This window comes from Canis aureus, chromosome 25 (genome assembly GCF_053574225.1).
Source record: "Canis aureus isolate CA01 chromosome 25, VMU_Caureus_v.1.0, whole genome shotgun sequence".
Classification (NCBI taxonomy): domain Eukaryota; kingdom Metazoa; phylum Chordata; class Mammalia; order Carnivora; family Canidae; genus Canis; species Canis aureus.
In genome coordinates this window covers 31857829-31872257 of record NC_135635.1, presented here as the reverse complement: position 1 = coordinate 31872257, position 14429 = coordinate 31857829, and the positions used below count along the sequence as shown (strand labels likewise).

The following is a 14429-nucleotide window of genomic DNA, read 5'->3' as shown; positions in this document are numbered from 1 at the left end:
ATCTGCTGAGAAAACGAGTCATTGCTTCTGTTCAAAATCACATAGACATATACAGCCCCAGGCTCTCAGCTGTAACACTTACAGGTAAATAAGTATCAAAGCCAGTAAAGTCCCATAGGGAAAACCCGCCTATTTTTCCCCCATGCTTGAGTATTAAGGACCTAGAGGGAGGAAGTATTTGGAGAATTAAGAAAGCATTGTCAGGAGATTAAATTGCTTGACATTATACCTTAACAATGATACATGAGAATTACCAGTCCTATCCACTGCAACGGATACCCAACAAAACGGCTAATGAAATAACCGTTTAATATAAAGCCAGAACTGCTTACATGGTCAGGTTGGTTTCTTTTGCAAGCCACCATGCAAAGCACATTAACTTAAACGTATATATTTCATGTTAATCCTTGGCAAGTGATCTCTTTTTTCCCCTTGTTTTCCTAATTCCCTCAAATGGTGATCTTAAAGAAATAGATATTTGAGACTAGAAACTTTATGGAATCAATGAGGGAGGGAGGGTTTTAAATGGAATATAAATTCTGCTTAAGTGGAAAGTCTAGTTGACCTAGGATTCTTTTTAATAAGACAATATATTGTACTATTTTTTAAATTTTAGCCTGAATGGGATTTTGCTATTAAACTATAACTAATCCAACTGTGAAGAAAGAGAACCCATAAACCCTCAATGGTAAAAAAATTAGTACACATTTCTAGGTTTGTTCAAATATATTAACACCCTTGCCAAGATGAAGAGACTGATTCACTGATCCTTGTATCTTGTCTGGCTCACCTTTTCAAAAGGCCCAGTCACAAAGCAGGGGAAAACAGCCCATCAAGGAACTAATCCAATACTTGGGACTCAGGATGGCTATGTATTGACTAACTACACAGTCACAATTGATAGAATATGGGAGACCAACTATAGGAGAGCTAAAGCAAAAGAAAATTCACTTCAGGACCTTTCTAGAAAATCTAGAAAATTCTGCTCCTGCTCTTGGCAAAGGCAGTTTCGCCAGCCCCAGCACTTTCTGGATGACAGAGTAGATATCTCAGTGGGAATTTATAGTATCTAAAGTGACAAGGTAACAGCATTCCCCCCCTTCTCCCCCCAACTATCAGAATAGCCATAGGTGCAGCCACAGGACATTTTAAAATCTACATTAATGAATCTTCTATGTGACATGTGGTATGAATACCTGAAATTGGATACTCAAACCATGCTTTTTATTTTTTTTTAATTTTTTTAAATTTATTTATGATAGTCACAGAGAGAGAGAGAGAGAGAGAGGCAGAGACATAGGCAAAGGGAGAAGCAGGCTCCATGCACCAGGAGCCTGACGTGGGATTCGATCCTGGGTCTCCAGGATCGCGCCCTGGGCCAAAGGCAGGCGCTAAACCGCTGTGCCACCCAGGGATCCCCAAACCATGCTTTTTAAATCAACAGACTGAACTAGAAGTAAAGAACAACAAAATAAGTTTGTTCCCACTCAGCTCAGTATTAGTCAGATTATGGACCAGGCAGTTTCATGAGCTACTTGTCTTGAACAAATGATACCTGAGCATCTTACCATAGCTCTGTTTTTAGGGTTATTTTTCTGCAATGGTGTATTAATTAAAACTAAAAATAATATAGAATGTCACACCTAAGAGTGAAATTTTATAAGAATGTGTCCCAGAGGCTTGAGGTCTTTACCAGAATCCGTACAGGCGCAAATTGACCGTTGGTTGATATTTCCTCACACAAGCTGCTGTTAGCATCAAATGATGTTATAATGGTTCCTTAAAATAGTTTAAGCGTGGAAAGGGTAATAATATCCAAGAATAAGACTGGAGATAACTAATGAGGCATTTAAGAGCCTCGTTTAACTGAATGTAAAATGTAATCACCTAATAGCAGACTAATTGACACAAAATAAGTTGAAAGAAATATATCTGATTACAATACGGATGCGTGTGAAGAAAACTGGTGTTGGCAATATGATAGCACTTAAACCCTCACGTTTCAATTTCACAGAATGGAATAATATTTAATTGTAATTAAGATGCTTGTCATTTTAATTGATCCCAGTAGGTAATTTACTGATATCTGTTCACAGTTTATGTTACTAACTCTTGCCACTTTTTCATCTTTACATCTGTTATATCTATTAATGCTCACAGGCGTAGGAGTATATTTGCTTTCTTAACCCTGCTACCCTCATGTCTTTGGACTGATTATCTTTTGGCATTTTATATTAATCCTTGGTAAGTGATTTTTTTTTTTACTCTTTACCTAACACAAAGTCTATAAAGTTAGCTCTCCAGAAGTAAAACCAAAAGGAAAAATTCTTTTTAATTATTTGATGTGTTTAGGCAACATCTAAAATTATTTATCATGTATTGAAATGGATTACAGTAGTTAATGGTACCAAGATGCTAACTAACTATAATGTTTTTCCAATTAAAATTTTCTTCTTGGGTTGTTCTTGGCAAGCTTTTCTTGCACTTATTACTAGTCATCTGTTTCTTCATTCAGTCAATGCATTGGCTTCTCATCTTTGTAAATGATGCTTCCTATTTTCCTTATCATCTCCATCCATTAGAGAGCTCCATGTTTCCAAAAAGGAAGAAATGCATTAAGGTAGAGAAGCCCATAATACTGTACTCTGTGTTTGGGGTCTTAGTGTTTTCATAGTAATGCTAATTCAATAAATATTGAACAACTGACTATTTGCAAGCCTCTTTGTATAATTATCTTACTTAATTGTCCCCACAACTCTACAGGAAGTATCATCAGCCCCATCTTAGAGACATAGAAATAGAGGTTTAATAAGACTATCTTAACAACATACTACTATATAGAAAATCCAAATTCTGACCCCAGGTATCTCTGAAACCTATTTTCTTCTGCAAAAAGCAGCTTCCTTTAAATTCTTATTTTCTTAACTTTTAAATCATTTTAATTATCAAATCTCAAAAAGTATCCTTTTCAGTTTGTTTAAAAGCTAATAACAATAATCTTGAAATCTGAGACTAACAAATCTAGGAGGACTATTTCCTTTCCTGAGGTGCAGGAAAAAAGGCAGTGGTTTCCTAACCAAAAACAAAAATCATTGTCCCGAGTATCCACAGTGTTTAGGTACTAAATTATGTACAGACGGATCCAGATATATGGACAACTTTAGAAGGACTCAGAAAAAAATCAATAAAAATAGTTCATGAACTGGAAAAATGACTCATGGGTGGGGAGAATGAGGGAAGAGTGAAAGATGAGACGCAATCTGTAGTTATTTATTCAAAAGAGAGTTGATCAAATGTTCTTTAGCTTCTCCAAGGACAGAATAAATATCTGTCAAAGTTAGGATTTAAAATTACAAAAAAAGGACTTTCTCACAGTAGAGTTTGTTAATACCAGAATTTGTGGGGCTTTTTTTTTTTTTTTTTTTTTTTAGAGAGAGAGACTAGAGGAAAACTGTTGCAATATGGGATGTGTTAAATAATGAAGTCAGAAATGGGTCCTGGATGATGAGGACCCATTTGCTGTTATTCGAAGTTGGTTTTAGTAACATTTTTGGGTATAAGGCTTCATCATAGTCAACACAATATTTAAAGCATTTGACATCAGACAGTACTCAGGAGTGAGTAGTGCTTATAAATTCCGTCTTGACCTTCAAAATATGCATCACTTTTCATTCAACATCTACTAATCATTCTGAAGTAGTCTACCTATCATCAGAATACTTGTAGCCAATACCCTTCAAGTACTCACCACAGATTTCAAACAAAAGAAAGATGCATTTGGAATCATATTAATTTTGCTACTTAATTCTCTGACTTTCCCACAGTTTTGTTTTTAAGCTTCTATCAGGCCTGTGCTTTTTTAAATTTTTTTAATTTTCATTTATTTATGATAGTCACAGAGAGAGAGAGAGAGAGGCAGAGACACAGGCAGACGGAGAAGCAGGCTCCATGCACCGGGAGCCCGATGTGGGATTCGACCCCAGGTCTCCAGAATCGTGCCCTGGGCCAAAGGCAGGCGCTAAACCGCTGCGCCACCCAGGGTTCCCTAGACCTGTGCTTTTTTGCATGTCTTTCTTAATAGGTCCTCCTGATGAACACATCTTCAAATTCCAACAACCTTTTCAAGGTCTGCTATAGTACTGATCAAATAGCATGAGACCCAAGTTAGGGAGAAAAAAAAAAAAAAAAACCTTCAGTAGTGTGTTTGTTTGTTGTTTGTTTAAAAAAAAAAAAAAAAAGGCCTTCAGTCATTTTTAGAAGAATGGCCTTGAGACTATAAATGGTTATCTCCAGGTAAGAAGAGAAGGCAAAACATAGAGCGCCAGGCTGTCACTTTCAGTAAACCATACACTTATTAACCAATGAAAATAGACTGAACATAAACTCTTTTCAGCCTTCGGCTTGTGCTATGTCAGATATAAAAGAAGTAAAATATATGATCAGCTAGCCTGGTACTTACAAAGCCACCAGGATTCCTTACTGTTCACTGCTTTTCTCTTCATCTAGTAACTTGTGCATATTTCCACCTACTTTCATTTGCTAGATAGCCATTTTTAATCCTCCTCCAGCTGTGTTTGTCTTCCTATATCACCTAATCTGTTAGGAACCGCTAGAAAAAGCAGAGCCATCCGTCCTACCTTTTTCCTCATGCATGACCTGGTTCTTCTCTAAACTGCCAACTTCATGGGACTATATGTTTCTGTTAATTGTCAAATCCTCTTGAAGAGTGGTTTGTGTGGCAGTCAAGAGACTTTCTCTCTCATAGTGTTGCTCAAATCTCTTCCCAGGTGGTAGCAAAACCAAAACAGAGCACCAGTGCCTAAGTGGCTTAGTCTCAAGATGGTACTTTGCAAGGATTTCTGGCTACAGACATCTCAAATCATGTTTCCTAATTCAGAGAAAAGCATTTCATTCTGACTAGCACAACCTGGACTCATCGTTTCTACTCTCTTTTTATTAACGCCATAGTCACCTCATGCTCTCTTCAAGTATTTATATACTAGCTCTAAATCCTCAAAAGTTGTCATTTTTAAGCATGAAGCCACAGTTAGTTCAAACTGCTCCTCTTTCCTCCTGGTTATTGCATATTTTATTCCGAAAATGACATAACTCTAAATGCCTTTTTAAGCTTTGGGGATGATTTCTGATTAGCTCATGAAAGAGTAAGTAGTGCTTATGAAATTGGAGACATTTAAGGTATTTGAAGTTTGTGTTTCGAGGAGTTTGTTTGTTTGGTTTTAGTCATTGTAAATCCCATGTCTCTGCCATTGCCTCTTTTCATATTCCTCTTTGCAATGAATTCCAGTCTGGCCAGCTTTCCAAGATGTCATAACCATAAAGAACTTACACCTCTTAACTTCTTGAAGTCATTAGGATTTTGAACCTGACCTAGCTAATACAAGTGAAAGAGAAAATGTAAAGATCCACAAGATTGTGTATACATGTGCATTAACTGTATGTCTGACATGTGTTATCATTTATTCAAAAAATCTTTTGTGATGACAAGATGACACCCTAAACCTCACCTCATGTGTTCTCTGTAACATGCATACATACTAGCTCTTTTGTAATGCGCTGAAGTTAAAATGGCTGGCAAAACTTTAACTTACATAGTGAAAAGCGAATTGCCCCCCCCCCCCGATTTTAGTCCTAGAATTTGCACAGTAATTGAAAATGTAGGGAAGCTCCAGCAGCGTTGCTGTGCAGTCTCATAATTCAGTCTTGTCTTTGTCCCACCCCCTGAGGGTATGAGAACCCTATGGAACCTTTGGAAATTCTGCAGAATCTAAGCAGAACATGAAGGCTGTACCCACGTCATGAAGACATGCACTTAAACATACCCTCATGGCCATAAGTCATTCAAAACATGTGGTAGAATTTTACATTCTATGGAAAGTTCATTCAATCAATGAATGAGACTGAAAGAAAAATAAGTGCCTGTCTTCCAGGATTCAGGTTTCTACACAGCTGTTGAATAGTAGCAGTTAAATATTTCAGTGCTGAATTTATTCAGTGTCACTCTCCCACATACATTTGTTTCTTTCCAGTTTCCCTTAGAGTGTATTTGGATAGGAAAGGTTTGTTTTGTTTTGTTTTTTTCCCCACTCCCAATCACAAAATATGTTGGCAGCCTCCTGATTTCACCAAACTGTTAGTTCTCTCAGCTAACATTCCTCTGTCATAAAGCACCGAAGTCATTAGCTCCCACTATACAAAGTGAATGTGGCATTTCTAAAGTCTACCTTACTCCCATAAGAGCTGAGTAAAAATTCAAAAGGTGTTCTTTAAGGTTCCTAAATGCCTAGATGATACAGCTCTTTCCAACATTACAGTGGTGTTTTGAGAGGATGAGGGTGAGGCAAAGTAAAAACTGGAATGTCTATTCCTTCTCAACCCCAAATATGGATGACAGAGGATGAGGGAGAAAAAAATAAGATGGGAGCTATTAAATGCTTTGTCATCACTCAGAAGTGGGGAGAGATAAAAACTACCTAAAACCAGGAAGTGAAAACCAGAAACACCACTTGTCTGAATGGATATTTCCCTATGTTCTCTGCCCTCATGACTTCCTGTCCATCCATCAGTTCCAGTTTCCATATCTAGTACCAAACTCCTCATTAACTAAAACTGGGGGCAACATGGCAAAGATGCTTTGTTTCAACCTGATTAAATAAACATTTATTGAGCACTACTATGTGTCCTATTAACTGCACTCAGCTCTGGGTTGGGGGGGTGGGCAGTGAAGGACTGACTAGCACGAGCACATATGCAACCAACAGGCACTGGGAGAAATACTCCATGAATAAAGTGTTACGAGAGCACAGAGGAAGCAGTGCTTCATTCTGTTAAAGCCTTTCTAGAAATGAAGGTACCTGAACATTCATAGTTTTTTTTTTATTTTTTAAAAGATTGTATTTATTTATTTAGAGAGAGAGAGTGAGCATGAGCAGAGGAAGGGGCAGAGAGAGAGAGAGACTCTCAAGCAGACTGCACTGAGCTTGAAGCCCAGTTCTGGCATTGATCCTACGACTCAGATCATGACCTGAGCTGAAATCAAGAATATCAAGAATCAAGAATCGGGCACATTAACCGACAGAGCCACCCAGGCTCCCCCACAATTTTCAATATAAATAAATGCTCTGGCACATGAGCATACTCAGATCACACTGGTTATTTACTATAGGTTGTTTATTTTCTGAAAGTTTGAGTGCTTCCATCCAATATTTAAAGACCTTGGAAAACTTAATAATAATTGTCACATAATAATATCAATATTTATCATTTATATAAGACAATAAAAATACAGTAATGAAGTGTTTCAGCAGATACCATATTCTCATTCACTAACTTAGGTCAGTTACCTTACATGTTGGTTGAAAATAATTACCCTAAATATCCCCTAACAATGTAATTAATTGAAGCATACATTAGCATTACATGTGTCTGACTTACAGAGTAGTGATGAATATAGAGCTAATAAGTAATAGGTACAGTTCTTCAGATAACTTAAAATAGGTCAAAATTGAATAAGAAAAATGCCATAGTAGAATTCTATAAGATTCCTGCCTGGGCTTCTGGGTGGCATAGTTAAGCATCCAACTCTTGGTTTTGGCTCAGGTGGTGATCTCAGGATCGTGAGATTGAGCCCCACATCAGCCTCTGCTCAGCACAGAGTCTGCTTGAGATTTTTCTCTTCTTCTCCCTTCGTCCCTCCTAATTGTGCACTCGCTCTCTCTCAAAATAAATAAATAGATCTGTAAAAAAAAAAAAAAAAAAAAAAGGAAAAATGATACATGCCAACGCTGATAGGACAAACTTACATTCCCAGGAAAAATGGCCAAAAGGTTCTTTTAGTCTTTGACAACCATCATGTCCACCCTCCCAGACATTAGTTCTCTCTTTTATTCCCCAATTCTTTCCTTCTTGCATTTAGATCCTAGAGTTTTCAGGCAATAGGCGCTTCTAGATATTTATAAAACACTTCAGCAATTTAACCACTAGTTGTAAGAGATTATATTTCTAGAATTCAGTATTTGGCAAATCTGAGACATAAAGTGTAAGTATGTTCCTGTAATCTAATAGAGTTTTTTAAAAGTGAATCTGAAATCATTATCTTCTCATTTAAGGAAAAGTAAACACATCGGAGATATGTTTAATGAAAATTAAATAAAATTGAGGTACCTGATGTAATGATTTGAAGTTCTCCAAGTTTAGTAATGATGTCAATCAATTCTTTTGCCCAGATAAACCTTTCTTTTTCTTTTTTTTTTTTTTTAATTCTCAGGAGTAAAAATGGTTTAAAGAAGAGGAAACTGACTAAGTAAGTTTTTTTTTTATTATTGAGATATAACTGACATACTACATTGTTTAAATCTAAAGTGTGCAATGTGTTGATTCCATACACTGATGTAATACAGTGTGATTCCCACCATAGCATTTAGCCAACACCCCGATCATGTCACATTAATTATTGTTTCATTTTGTGGTGAAAAATTTAAGATTAATCTTAGAAACTTTGAAGTATATAACACAGCAAGTTTTTATTATTTCTTTTAAAATATTTGATTTTAAGAAGTTCTTCATAAGATCTTAACTTTGCAAATTAAAATGCCTATCTTCTGTGTCTCTCATGAATAAATAAATAAAATCTTTTTAAAAAAATTAAAAATAAAATGCCTGTCTTCAAATAGAAGGGATGTTCAAGAAAGAGGCAAATGTAGGGGTGCCTGGCTGGCTCTGTCAAAGGAGCATGCGACTCTTGATGCCAGGGTCATGAGTTCAAGTCCCATTTTGGGTGTAAAGATTACTTAAATAAATAAAACTTTTTTTTAAAAAGAAGCAAATGTATATTACAATAGCTAGACTATTATGTGTTGGCATGGATACACATATGGACGGCAGTGACCACTCAGAAAGTGTATCACAGAGAACAAGTCAGGAGTAAGGAAAATTGCCATCATATGAAAACTGAGAAAGAAGGCATTGTTAGGAGTTATAAAAAGTCTTGTAAAAAGAGGTCTGTCGTTCTAAATCTACAAAAATATCTAATAGCTACATCAAAGTTGTACAAAAACCTTTGCTATTTTATACTTTGAAATGCTGTGCTTGGTGCAGGGAAAGACTTTTACTCTATTTGATATTATAATAAGTACTTTGAGAAGTGCTGTCTCAGGAAATCTCTATAATAAATAGAAAAGAATAATTACTGTAGCTAGCCTATAGTTTCGCTTATCTACCGAACTGCGAAGTCATAAGAATTAAGATTCTGATGGGCGAAAATTACCCATCAGTTGATTTCAAAAGCCTAATTAGACTGTCACCTCCAGACATATAAAGAGTAGAGCATTTCCATACATAGAGTTCATCCTTGATACTTGCCAAGGATAAAATGTTGGTGAATTAATAGGAGGCGAATAAGAGTTCCAGCCAAATCTGTGGCATTCGTGCTAACGGAGGGCCTAATGCCCAAAAAATGTTGATGCAGAATATTTCTCTTTTTTTTGTAAGATTTGTTATTTATTTATTTATCAGAGACACAGGCAGAGGGGGAAGCAGGCTCCCCACGAGGAGCCCGATGCAGGACCCGATCCCCAGACTGGGATCACGCCCTGAGCCAAAGGCAGACGTTCAACCCTTGAGCCACCCAGGAGTCCCCAGAATATTTCTGTTTAGCCTTGATGGGCATACAGATATTTTTCTCGGCACATACAGATAGCAATTTTTTTTTCCTAAATCTATTTCAAATCAGTCTGTGTTCCATTGACATGCATCATCTGACGGGGGAGAGATAAAGGCCACTAAACCAGAAGAGAGGTCCTGTCACCCGGGAAGAATGATCTGACAGCAACAGAAAGATTTTGTGGCCCCCAAATCGTGGTTGCATTGTTGGGTGAGGCAGAGAGGCATAGACTGGAGCACGTAGACAACCGGCTCTGTAGCCCAAGAGGGGAGACTTCTCTTGGACTTCCTCCTCTCCAGGCCTGGCAGAGAGGAGAAGGAGCAGGAGAAGCAGGACATGGACAGACGTCTGGGTAGAGCATAGGAATGGGAGAGCCTGTGCCCAAGCCACAGTGTCATGTCACGTCACGTCAAACCAGCTTCCTCCTTCCTTCTTCTCATCTTCTTTCTGATCCTCCCTCCTTCTCTAAGAGCCAGTTCTTGAGGGGCTTCCCCCTACACATTTCCATTTGCTTCTTTCTCTTTACCCTTTCTCTTTCCTTCCCGAAGCCACCCTCCTGCCCCCCACCCCCTGCACCATATCTCCATGGCTCTTCTTTCCTATCTGTACCCATCTTCATTTCACCCCTCTTTTGCTCCACCTTCTCTTCTCCCTCTTCCACCTGAACCTTGGTCCTCTTGACCTCTGTTCCCTCCCAGTTTGCTTTTGCTCCTCCTCACCATCCTCCTCCTCTCCCTGATGTTCAGTCTTCTGTTTCCTGGCCCTTCCTCTGTCTCCCTTTACCTTTTGCTTTTTCTAACACAAAAATATTTTCTCAGCCTACCTTCCTATTTGAGCTTCTGTTCTCCTGATAACAGGATGAAAATTGGGATCATTAAATCAATGCGCTGCTCAAAGACAACAGCCAGAGAGTGCAGGTGCAGGTCTCATGGGGGTTCATTCTAGGATAGGAGCCCCCATGTTTAGCCTTTCTTGTAGAAGGATAGCAAGTTTGAAGGGGGAACAGCTTTTTTTTTTTAAGATTTTATTTATTTATTCATGAGAGACAGAGAGAGAGAGAGGCAGAGACACAGGCAGAGGGAGAAGCAGGCTCCATGCAGGGAGCCCGATGTGGGACTCGATCCCGGGACTCCAGGATCACGCCCTGGGCCGAAGGCAGGCGCTAAACCACTGAGCCACCCAGGCAACCCCGGGGGGAGCACCTTTTAACCAGAAGTCGTTCTCCCTGTGTGCTAGTCAGCGTTCTACGGCTGAATCGCCACATGATCTCGGACTATTCACTTGACTGTCTTAGCTTTGGCCGTCTCACCTGAAGCATGGAGCTAATGTTGCCCATGTCTACCTCGGGGAGCAACCGTGCAATATAACATTTGCAAATATGTATGCACTGTGGTGTGTTGACACAAAACATTAATGCTATTAAGTAAAACCATTAGGGTTTAATTATAACTCTGGGAGGCGTAATACCCTTTAAAATGTCCCAAAATCTTACCATAATCAGTGAGATTGGCTAATGAACAACTTTAAACAATGACTATTAAGTACTATGCATTTGCTAATAGGACATCAGATCACAGGTAGAGGATATAAACTGAGTAATTTGCAACAAGACTAGGGAAAAGGCCAGCTGTGTGGATCCTGCCAAGGTGGAAGGGCTTGAATTAGATGACAGGGTACAGCATCCTGCAGAAGCTGAGGGAACACATTGGTATAGGAGGCTCTGGGAAGGATAGGCAGCTACAGAAAACTATAGGAAATAAAATATACCTCTTATTCACAAAAAGGAGGGAAGAGATAAGAACTTTGGCTATAGATACAGAAACATAAGCTCAGATGTGTTACCTGATTGTACCTTTGAACCATTTTGATACTTTTATAGATACACAAGCCTCTAAACATGGCTCTCTAAGAGGGAGGCCCTAGGAACTCTCTAGATATGTGCTTCATCACACTGACTCTGCCTCTGCTCTGAAGAGACAGTGTAGCTAGCAATACAGTGCCCTATAGTTGCAAAACGGTTTAAACTTATAAGATTCTTGGGCAGCCCGGGTGGCTCAGCGGTTTAGTGCTGTCTTCAGCCCAGGGTGTGATCCTGGAGACCTGGGATCGAGTGCCACATCGGGCTCCCTGCATGGAGCCTGCTTCTCCCTCTGCCTGTGTCTCTGCCTCTCTCTCTCTGTTTGTGTCTCTCGTGGATAAATAAATAAAATCTTTTTAAAAAAATAATAAACTTAAAAGGTTCTTTAACATACTGTGTGTCAACCTTGTAAGGTAAGTATGACCATAGTATTTTATAGATGCAAATGTTGAATCTCACAAGAGTTAGGTAAGTTTTCCACGATCATAGAGTAAGTAAAGTAAAACCATGTCTCAAACAGTTCTTCAGATGCCAATCCTTTGTTCTATCCCATAAATCAGTTTTCTAGAGACAATATGCATACATGTATATATGTAATATGTTATTGCTAGCATAAGAGCTGATTGAAAATCTAGAGATCTCTCCCATGTCAAGGAATGTAATATATAAGGCTCTCTCTTTAATCCCAACATCTTAGGGACTGGTAACTTAAACACACCAAAGCAAGATGAGTGCTTAACCTTGGAGAAGTAAAGTTTCTTTTTTCTCCAAGAAAATCGTTCATGTTCAAAAAGTGTGGCATGAAACAGTCAAAATATCTGTCAGCCAGATTTTTAAAACATACATTTTTTGTGTGTGTTTGATAAAGCCCAGTTCAACTGGATGACTTTGATGCCTACATCAAGGACATGGCCAAAGACTCTGACTATAAATTTTCTCTTCAATTTGAGGTGAGTGGACCAAGTATTTCCTACTTTCTATGGTAGATGAGGCATGGGACTTGGCAGATGGGCACTGGTGTCATTTCTCTGTTCACTGGGCTGTACTTGTCATCTGGTTCATGATGGTAATTGCACTAAGGGTGTCTCACCTGCTGGTTCAGACTGAGGACATCAACCCTTTGCAGGTCAGGGCTAGGGTGACACCGTGGGAGGAAAGGAGAACAGATGTGGGTAGCAGGGTGAACAAACACAGTTATAGGAGAAACCATCACTGAACATCAGTGCAATTGAGTGTGCAGAGGAAAGCAAGGCAGGGATTTAGGTGTGAAAGAGAATTTCATTTTCAGGGAATTTTTATTGTGTCTCTTATGTCACATAGGCCACAGTAAGGGTAGGTGGTGGTTGAAATGGGCTCCCTTTGTCTTCTGGGCACAGAAGAGCCTGGGCGGGCTGGGAAGGGGGTGGCGGTCCTTTTATAGCTGTCGGACTCCTGGTGTTCTGCTTCATATTTCTTTGTGAGGTCTCCTTTACTTTTCTTGGGGAAACTGGGAAGAGACCTACACATGATTAATGTGCAAGAAGGAAAAAAATGGCAACACCCCCTTTCTCTGAAGCACGCATATTCTTTGGGTCCAAGACCACGTTTCAGAGTAGGTAGAAATGAGTCAGCCTTGGATCTCAGCAGTGTGAGGACTATAACTGGTCCTCAGGTGTTCTTCCCATATATTTCACAGCTCAGGACAGTCTGAGTGGCCTCATCCTTCAGGGTCCTACAGCAAGGCTCAGGTGGTCTGTGATTTAAGGAAACCCGGGAAAAGAAAAGATAAGGTGATAAATTTGGAAATGTTTTCTTAAATGTGTTTTGTGTGAAATGTCAGGTTGTTGAATGTAGCTGCTTTCCCCTCATTATACATATTCATTTCTTCTTTCCTCTCATCAGCTGATAGTCCCTCATATCTTAGGTCTGCAAGAAGCAGCGGAAGTCCTGGTGTGTATGTACTAAGAGGGAATTTAAGGATGAGAAGAGCTTTACACATAACCAAATACAAAGCCCCCTAACTACCATCCATGCCATCAGAAATTCAACAGAGAGCCTGGCTCAGTTATCCACTGCACACAAGTGTGCAAGAAGTTGTAGATGCTACACCAAATGCTATAGCTCAACTTTGGTATGAACTAGAGATCTATGGTAAGGATGGCATTTCAGGGAAGAAAAAAAAAGGAGGCTTTCTATAAGAACACATATGCCAAAACTCAGGAAAAAAAATAAATGTCTGGATAATTCTGATAATGGTGAGGAAAATTATGATGGGTATACACTTTCAAATTCATTGAAGCCTCCAGCTCTTAATTCCTACAAGATTCGTGTTACCTTGGCGACACAGCTAGCATCTATGCCCTCCCTGGGAGGATTAGGAGTACCTCTCAGTTTATGCCATCAAACCTCAGTGTAATTATTACTCTGCTTCTGAAGTGCATCATTATAAAGAAAATTCAATGAGCCATCTTTTGGTAAAAAGAAAAGATGATTTTAGTTGTGAATGACACGCCATTCAAACTAGTTTAGATCAAAGAAAGGGAATTTGTTCAAAGGATGCTGAGATATCTAATCAAAGGAATCATATAACCAGAGCTAAACCAGAGGGAGGAAAGGGAGCAGTTCAGTCTTGGGAATGACTGGAACCAGAAGCCACACCTTGCACAGACTCCTTCTCCCTCCCCCCCCCCACTGTCTTGGCTCTTTCTCTGCAAACCAACTTTTTTCGCACAGTGGAAAACACAGCCACCCACAACCCTTGAGTATCACATCCTATAGTTTCCACAGTTTCCAAAGGGAACTGTTGACTCTCCTTCTTATTCAGAACAGGAAGCTTACTAGAACCACTTAGCTAAACCAAAGGAGAGCATTATTCCCAGGAAAAGAAAGGGCACTGGAGAACCAAACAATTAG

General features: G+C 39.1%; 1 protein-coding gene across 3 annotated transcripts in view; it reads left to right on the top strand.

Moving 5' to 3' along the window:
- Window positions 1–14429, top strand: part of PTPRO (protein tyrosine phosphatase receptor type O) — a 239816-nt gene that overhangs the window by 199869 nt on the left and 25518 nt on the right. For 2 of the 3 annotated variants that reach the window (XM_077870947.1, XM_077870946.1), the window contains exons 17-19: window positions 2161–2244; window positions 8285–8320; window positions 12406–12487. In XM_077870947.1, coding sequence (XP_077727073.1) covers window positions 2161–2244; window positions 8285–8320; window positions 12406–12487 — 202 coding nt within the window. The remainder of the gene's footprint in view (window positions 1–2160; window positions 2245–8284; window positions 8321–12405; window positions 12488–14429) is intronic. The other variant, XM_077870948.1, reaches the window with a different exon arrangement.